The following is an 8,020-nucleotide window of genomic DNA, read 5'->3' on the forward strand; positions in this document are numbered from 1 at the left end:
CGCGTCAGCAAAGCCGGGATGCTCCGGCGCTGGGGCCGCGGCCCCCTCCGGGAAGCCGTGCCGGGGGGGTCCGGGGGGGTCCGGGGGGGTCCAGGCCCCGCGGGGCGCTCACTGGCGGTGGTGCATGTCCTCGACGCTGACGCGGCCCCACACCCCCACCACGAAGGTCTCCACCTCGCACTCGTTGACGCCGCGGGCGATGCGGAAGTGGCCGTTCTCGCCCCACTCCTTGCCCCAGGAGTTGGCCGCGGTCTGGGGGGGGGACAGGCGCCGGTCAGAGCCCCAGCGCCCACCCGAGCCCCCTCCCCGCCGATGCACGCCGAAGCGGCCCTTGCGCCGCTGCGGTTCAGCGGGCTGAGCCTCGACAAACTCGTGCCACGCGGCTCGGCGGCCCCCAGCCCTACTCACCCAGTACTTGTGGGTCTGGCCGTCGGGCATTTGCTCTTCTCCCCACCTGCGGCAGGAAAGGGCAGGATGGAGGGGGGGGCCGTGGGCACAGGGCACCCCACGGAAAGGCATGGGGGGCAGCTGCAGGTGGGGGGCACAGGGGCTGCTCCTTGGCCCTGCAGCCCCCGGGTGCTGGGGTTCGCCTTGCTCCTTTCCCGGCTCCACCACCGAGGCCAGTGCCTGCCCGGGGCGTTTGCAGCCCCACTGATTGAGCCGTGGGGCAGGAGCAGGCCCTGCAGCTCAGGCGGCCCCGGCTGCTCCAGCCCTATCCCTGCCCCATCCCTGCTCTCGCCCTGCAGCACCCGGGTCCTCCCAGCCCTCCCCAGCTCTGCCCCTCCCTGCAGGGCTCCCCGGGGGGCTGAGACCGTCGCACTCGTGTCACTTGTGGCCGCAAGCCGCTGCCTGCTGCCAGGGCAGGGCGTTGCGGGGGCCGGGGCGGCTGCCAAGCCCTGCACCCTCCTTCCGCCTCCGCTTCCCCTGCCTGCCCCGGAGGAAGGGGACGCCTTTCCTCCGCCGAAGGAAGCGGCTCCCGCGGCCGCGACGAGGCCTCTCGGGGCGCCGGGGGGGTGGGGGGGGGGGCATGGAGCGGCCCCCGGCCCCCGCCACCCCACCTACCCGGTGATTTTGACCGAGTGGGTCCCGTGCCGGCGGTGCATCGGCGCCTTGCCCTCGGCCACCGGCGTGTGCCGATAGATCCCGCTCTTGTACATGAAGAAATCCTCGTGCACCTCCAGGATGGCTGCGGCGGGGGAGCAGAGTCGGGGGGGGGGGGCTGTGCTCGGGGGGGGCGGGGGCCACGCTTGGGGACCGCATGGGGATGGAGCAGCCCCAAAGGAGCCAGGTGCCGCGGGGACACGGGAGGGGGGGAGCAGCAGCCAGATTCACCCCGGGAGATTTGGCAGGACTCACCCCATGGGGGGGAGGATTTAAAGCCCCCCCCAACCCAGCCAGCTCCGCGGAGGGAGCTGGCGTCCCAGCAGCGAGCGAGCAGCCTCGGGGCCCGGCGTCGCTTCGTTGCGCTTCGCCGGCGCTGCTGCCGCCGCAGTTAAACATTGAGCAGCCAACGCGGCCGTGCACGCGGGCTCCCACGGCGGGCGCTGGCCCTGCAGCCCGGGGGGCCCCGGGGGCCCCGGCACCCTGCGCGCACCCGGCTCCCCACCTTGCACCGGGCCGTTCTCCAGCAGCTCCTTCATGATCTCCTTCTCCTGCAAGCACAGAGTAAGTGTTGGGGGTATCAGAGGCCGCGGGACCCCCCCAAGCCCTGAGCTCCCTGCAGCCACGTGCAAAAGCCCTTTTGGCACCCAAACGTGTGACCCGGTGTCTCCCAGTGTGACAGTGTCATGGAGACGCCACAGTGCAGAAGGAAAGGCCACCGGCCCGCGTCCTTGCTGGGGCGCAGGCAAGCTTCACGGGGCCGAGCAGGCTTCGCCCTGCTCCGCTTCCAGCTTGGCTTTCAAGGAGCCAAAACATCCCAGCCCAAGCCAAGCTGCTCCCAGCTCCCGCCGGGAAACGGCTTCTGCTTTGCCCACGCTCGCGGTCCCGTGCCGGCTCGGTCCCACGGCGCGGGCACTCACGCTGGAGGAGAGGCGGTAGGCGGGGGTGGACTGGTAGATGTCGTTGGCGTGGGTCTGGGGGTTGGGGCAGTGCGCCGTGGCCTGCCGCTTGCCGCGGCCCGTGGAGCGGCTGTGCATCATGCAGGGCTGCCCGGCCGGCTGGCTCTCCTGGCTGGTGAAGGGGTAGCACTCGTCCGTCACCACCCTGAGCACGGGGACAAGGGCGTCAGGAGGAGGGGATGGATGGCCCGGCCCCGGCTCCATCCCCGCTCGGGCCAGGAGCCCTTGTCCTCCCCCGTGGTGTCCCTCGGGGACCACGAAGGTGGCTGCAAGGGGCACCTCCGCCCTCGCCCTCGGCGCAAGCGGTCCTTGCTCTCCCCAGGCCCCCGCAGCCTCAAGCCACTTTTTCCCAGCCCTGGGATCCAGGGCGAGCTCAGCCCGCGGCATCCCGCCCCGCCGGGCCGGGACTCACCCTCTCCTGCGGAGGTACCACCAGGCGCCGTCGAGCCGGCCCCCGCTGCAGCCCCGCTGGTTGCGGGTGTCGCAGGAGAGCAGGTTCTGGGGCGACAGGGCGGGCGTCATGTGCCCCATGGAGTGGATGGAGATCCGGTCCGAGGCCACGGCTGGGAGCGAGCCCGGAGGTTAGGGAGCCCCGCGCGCTCCCGCCCTCCCGCCCCGCTTCCCACGGAGGAGCTCGGCCGGACCCCCTGGGACGGGATCCGGTGCCTCGCCCCGAGCATCCTTCCCACTGCCGCTCACCTGCGGTGGAAAAGGCCCAGGACCCGGCGCAGTTGCCTTGGTCCAGGGGCTCGTGGATCATCCCGGGCCATTTAGCGGCCGCGTCGAAGTGGCGGGGCAGCACCTCGTTGGAGTCCACGGTCACCTGCAAAGGCAGAGGGCTGCGACCGGGCCGCGGGGCGGGCTGGGGGCCGCAGCCCCGGGCGGGCTCGGCTCTGGCATTTCCCATGGAGCGGAAACCGGGCACCCGCCCTGGCGGCACGCGGCTCGGCCGTCCCCGGGGAGGACGCGGCTACGCCGCGGCGCTGATCCCGGCTCAGGAAGCGGCTCTAAAATAAGATAAACCTCGGCGGGTGTCAAGGCCGCGGCAGCCTTGGCGAGGAGGCTGCTGCCAGGGCCGCGGCGCCGGGAGCATCCGCAGGGGCTGCCACGCTTCGGGGGGGCTCCAGCTTCCCAGTGTGTGTGGGGGACACTAGCTGGGACCCCCCCCCAAGATGGGATGCACCATCCTCCACCTCTCCCCTGCACGGGGGCCCAGGATGCTGCCCGCCCCGGGGGGGCTCCCATCCGCCGAGGCATCCTGCTAGCGAAGCGCCGGCAGAGCCGGCTTTGCCGACTCAGCAGCTCCGGGACCCGGCTTTCCGATGGGAACCGAGCAAGGAGGAAGGGGGGGGGGGGAAACCACTGACAGGCCAGGGATTGCGAGGGGGGAATTTGCTGAGCTGCTGTCTCCAAACGCCCCGGGCATCCCGGGGGCCCCACGGCGCAGCACAGCCCCGCCGCGGCTGCTCGGCCCAGCGCAGAGCCGGGTCCCCGTCCCCGAGGGGATGGAGAAGCGCTGGGCCGGGCCATGGGCTCAAGCCTGGCAGGGTGACACGTGCCTCAGTTTCCCCTTCTGCACGAGGGGCCGGAGCGGGGGCCGACTCACGTGCAGCTCGTTCATGTTCATGACGGTGGGGGGCGGCTTGAAGGTGCCCAGGCGGTAGCGGATGCCCTCGTCCAGCGTCATGCCCCAGAAGTGGCTGTAGTTTGCGGCTCTCCAGCTGCGCGGGAGGCAGGAGCGGCGTCGGGGGGGCTGGGGACCCCCACGCCATGCACAGAGGAGGGACCCCCCCGCCGGCAGCTCTTACCCGTAATTACCCCTGTTGACGGCGTCGATCAGCTCCGGGTCCATGAGGCAGGCGTGGTCCTCGCAGTCCCACCGCCCGCCCTGGCTGCAGGTGCTGGGGGGGACAGTGGGGCCGGGGGGGTCAGTGGCCCGGGGGTGTCAGCAGCGGCGCTCGGGGGGCCGGGGGTGCACCATGGCCCGGGAGCCGGGCAGCAGCCCTCCGCGTGCCGCTTGGACCCGGTCCCTGCCCGGTCCCCGCAGGAGCCTCGAGGGCAGACGGAGCATGGGACAGAAAATAAGCCGAAAAGCTGAAAAGCAGCCAGGCCTGCAAATGTCAGAGCGGGGCTTGGCGCTGAGCCCGGGGAGGGGGCCGTCCTCTCCGACCGGGACTGGCTGCCCGGGAGCCCCGGGGCGCGTTGGAGACCCGCGAGGGCCAGGATGGGCAGCGGCGGTGGCCCGGGGGGGCAGTGGGCGTGGGGCCGTGGTCCCCACGGGGAGCCCGGCCCTGCACCCCCCCGCGCCCGGCGAGCTCGGAGCAATGCTCGGCATGTCCCGCTCCTGCCCGCCGCGCAGCTCCGGCCCGCTCTTCCCTTTTAAGGCACCGTGCTGAGGCCAGAGCTGCCCCGGCCACCCCGTCCCCGTCGGGCAGCACCCGGATCGGCCGAGCGCTTGGCCCCAGCGCCCCAGAGACACCCCCAAGGTGAAGGGGGGCAGCTTGGGGCAGCGGCCGGCCAGAGCCGGGCACGGCAGGACCCCGCTGCCAGCATCGCCCTGCCAGGGGCCACGCGCCTGTGCGTGTCCCACCTGCCACCACGGGCCACCTTGCAGGGGACACATCACTGCAAAGCCAGGCTGGAAGCGCAGGGTGCAATCCCCCCCCCCCCGCCCGCCCCCACACAGCCCCATCGCTGCCCTGCGCGGCTCCCCCCCCGCAGCCGAGCGCCTGTGAGGCAATGGAAAAAGCCAGTAAGATGCTTGCGAGCACTTCTGAGCCCTTCTCCCCTGCGAGCCGAGCCGGCCCGAGCGCCTGCGGGCAGCGTGGCCCCGCCGACCCGGCTTCGCGCTGTTAACTCCTCGGGGACGGGCGCCGGGGCCCGCAGGGGCACCCCGGGGTGCGGGTGCAGCCGGGGGGAGCGGGGCGCAGGCTGGGTCCAGGGCTGCTCCCCGGCTCCGGGTCCTTCCACCTCTCCCAGGCTCTGCATCTGCTCCCTCCCAGCCGCCCCAGGCCCTGCGGGACCCAGGCAGGGACAAGGGTCCCGCAGAGGCAGTTTAGGAATTGTTCTGCAGGCTCCAAGTGCGGGGGAGGAGATTTTGGCAGAAGAGCATCAGCCCCCAAAGGCCCCGCGCTGGGGTGGGGGCAGAGACGCTTTGGCAGCAGCCAGGACCCATCATCCAAGCTCATGTCGTCCCTCGGGGCCGCGACCTTCCCCGGAGCTCGGGAACCGGCTCCGGTCCCACGTGCCTCCACGCTGCAGTCCCGGAGAACCGCGGGGCCGTGGGTGGGCTCGCCCCGCGCAGCCTCGCTTTTCACCCGCAGCCCCGAGCGGGCTGCACACACGCACGCACTTGCACACCCGCATGCACGCACACGCGCCCGTGCACACCCCGTCTCCCCCAGACGCGGCGTTTGATTCCCCTTATCTGCCGCATCGCTGCGAGGCAGCCGCAGGTATGTGCTCCCTGCCTGCACACACCCCGCCCGCGCCCACGGCTTTCCCGAGAGCCCTTCTCCGAGATGCCATTAATACCACCGCAGCGAGTTTCCAGATAAACCCCAGGCCGCTCGCTCCTGCAAACAGCGGCGTGCCACGCGGCGAGGGCGCTCGCTGCCGCGCGCGGACGGGCGGCTCGCATCAAAGGAGGCCGCGGGCCGGACGCCGGCTACCTGGCCGCAGGCGCGTCCCCGCGGGCTCGCACAGGCTGGCCCCGGACCAGCGGGGCCCAAAAAGGCCCCAGGCGGCTGCAGGCAGCCCGCCGGCGCGGGAGGCACTCACCACAGGTTGCAGTTCTCGCGGTACGTGGCTCCGCTGGGGTAGTTGCGGCCGGCGCGGCTGCAGCCTGCACGGGGAGAGCGGAGCGCCGCGGTGAGCGGCCGGCTGCCCCGCCGTCCCCCTCCCCGGCTCGTGTTGAAAAATGCACCCTAAACCCACGCAGGTGCCCGGCTGCAGCTCGGCACCCCCGGACCTCCGCTCGCCCCCGCCTCCCCGTGCAGCCGGCAGGCCCGGCGCGGGCAGGGTTAACCGCGGGGCTGCCAAGCGGCGACCCGTCTCGCACGCCCGGGCCGACCCGACGGGGACGCGGATAAAGGGGCCGGTTGTGCCCGGGCGCCGGCTCTGCTCCGCCGAGATTTCTTAGGCAGCCTTGTGCTGCGCCGGGGGGGCCAGCGCCGCCGCCTCGCCCCCTCCCCGCCCCGGTTAGGGCACGGCCACCATCTGCGTGACCCAGACGTGACCGGCAGAGCCGGGACCGAGCATCGCCCGGTCCTGCCGCGCGTCGCAGGTAGGTGGTGCCGGGGGACCCCCCCGGACCCCCCGTGCCGCCTTACCGGGCGGTTTGGGGAAGGGGGGCGGGATGCCCAGGCAGTACTCCCAGAAGTCGGGGCAGCAGTCGGAGACGGTGCGGTTGCAGAAGAGGTCGCAGTAGCAGACGGTGTCGAGGTAGGGCACGGTGCAGCCGTCGTCGCGGCCGTGGCAGCAGACGTCGCCGCGCTCGCAGTAGGAGCCGCCGGCGTCGTAGACCCCGTGCTCGTACAAGCCCGGCGCCAGCTCCCGGCGCGAGCGCGCCCGCGACGCCGCCGCCACCTCCGCCATCAGCGGGAGCACGAGCAGGGTGCAGAGCACGTGCATGCTGCCAGCAGTGTCCCCGGCCCCGCCGCCGCTGCGGAGACAGAGGGGCTGAGCGGGGCAAGGCCGGGCACGGCTGGCTTCTCAAGCGAGGGCTTCGGTGTTTCCCGGGGGGGCAGCGGAGGTGGTGGGCACGGGGCGGTGGTGGGTGTCACACAGGCGCAACGGTCCCATAGAGCGTCCCCAGCCTGCAGGGTCCCCAAATCCCCCGATGGCACCCAACTCGCGGGGTCTGAGCATCATCCCAGCGGCAGCCCCCCTCCCCTCTCCCTGCGTGAGGCTTAAAAGCTTCAGCTTTATCAGCTCCCAGCTGGTTTTTAACAGACGTGCCCAAGCAGCCTCCGAGCTGACACCCGGCTGCTGGGGACCCACAAGTCACAGCGATGCCCAGGAACACGCTTCCCCCGGGGCTGCCAGCTCCCCGCAGACCTCGGAAACCGCCCTCTGGAAGGGGGATCCCGGCAGGACAAGGGCCCGGAAAGCAGCCGGGTGCAAGGGTGGGCAAGTTATCGGGGGCAGGGGGCACGCAGATGGGGCCACCACCCTGGGCACGTCGGCCCCCCCCCCGCCGCCCGCACCACCCGCCGCAGCCGGTGCGATGAGTTCCCGGGTCTCAGCCCGGGGCAGCGGGGCCGGGGGGTCCTGGGGGAGCGGCACCGCCGACCCGGGAGTGCGGGAAAGAGTCGCTGTGCCCGGGAGCTGCCCGCGAGCAGGGGGGACCCGCGAGGCAGGACCCCCCCCCCGGCACCGCCCATTCCCCAGGACTACGGGGGAAGAGAGTTCCGAAGTGAGGGACCGGGACCGGGACCGGGACGCCTACCTGCAGCCGCGCCGCTCCGCGCCTGCCGCCGCCGAGCCCCTCCTCCGGCCCCGCCGCTCCTTATATCCGCGCCGGCCCCCGGGGCCTCGCCCCGGCCGGGGGCGGGCGGGGGGGGCGCGGGGAGGTGCCGGGGGGCAGCCGCGAACCGGCGGCCGCGGGCGGCGCGGAGGGGCCCGGTGCGGGGCCTGGTGCGGTGCTCGGCGCGGTGCTCGGCGCTGCCCACAGCGCGGCCCCTTCCCCGCCCGCCGCCCGCAGCCGCCGCGGCTGCAGCTCCCGCCGCTCCCCGCCTGCCCGGTCCCTGCCCACGTCCCTGCCCGGTCCCTGCACGGTGCTGCCCGGTGCTCCCGGCCCGGCCCGGCTGGGCGAGGCCGGCGGCACCGCGCTGGCACAGGCTGCCCCGCGCCCGGGGAGCGCTGCCAAGGGCGAAGGTGCCCCAGAGCGAGCGCGGCCCTGCGTCGCGGCGTGGGGTTCCTGCGGCTTCCCGGCGCGGGGAGCAGGGGTGCTGCCTGCC

General features: G+C 73.3%; 1 protein-coding gene across 1 annotated transcript in view; it reads right to left on the minus strand.

Annotated features, from left to right (window-relative positions):
* The window catches only part of TINAGL1 (tubulointerstitial nephritis antigen like 1), an 8,164-nt gene extending 532 nt beyond the window's left edge, over positions 1–7,632 (minus strand). Inside the window, exons 1-12 of the mRNA XM_064525198.1 lie at positions 7,510–7,632; positions 6,392–6,723; positions 5,841–5,904; positions 3,869–3,961; positions 3,667–3,781; positions 2,760–2,883; positions 2,473–2,623; positions 2,022–2,205; positions 1,607–1,652; positions 1,063–1,186; positions 409–454; positions 1–252 (exon numbers count right to left, since the gene is read on the minus strand). The exon at positions 1–252 is cut by the window's left edge and continues 532 nt beyond it. Coding sequence (XP_064381268.1) covers positions 109–252; positions 409–454; positions 1,063–1,186; positions 1,607–1,652; positions 2,022–2,205; positions 2,473–2,623; positions 2,760–2,883; positions 3,667–3,781; positions 3,869–3,961; positions 5,841–5,904; positions 6,392–6,692 — 1,392 coding nt within the window. The 5' untranslated portion in view covers positions 6,693–6,723; positions 7,510–7,632 and the 3' untranslated portion in view covers positions 1–108. The remainder of the gene's footprint in view (positions 253–408; positions 455–1,062; positions 1,187–1,606; positions 1,653–2,021; positions 2,206–2,472; positions 2,624–2,759; positions 2,884–3,666; positions 3,782–3,868; positions 3,962–5,840; positions 5,905–6,391; positions 6,724–7,509) is intronic.
* Positions 7,633–8,020: the final 388 nt, after the last annotated feature.

Source organism: Dromaius novaehollandiae, chromosome 23, assembly GCF_036370855.1.
Source record: "Dromaius novaehollandiae isolate bDroNov1 chromosome 23, bDroNov1.hap1, whole genome shotgun sequence".
Lineage (NCBI taxonomy): Eukaryota > Metazoa > Chordata > Aves > Casuariiformes > Dromaiidae > Dromaius > Dromaius novaehollandiae.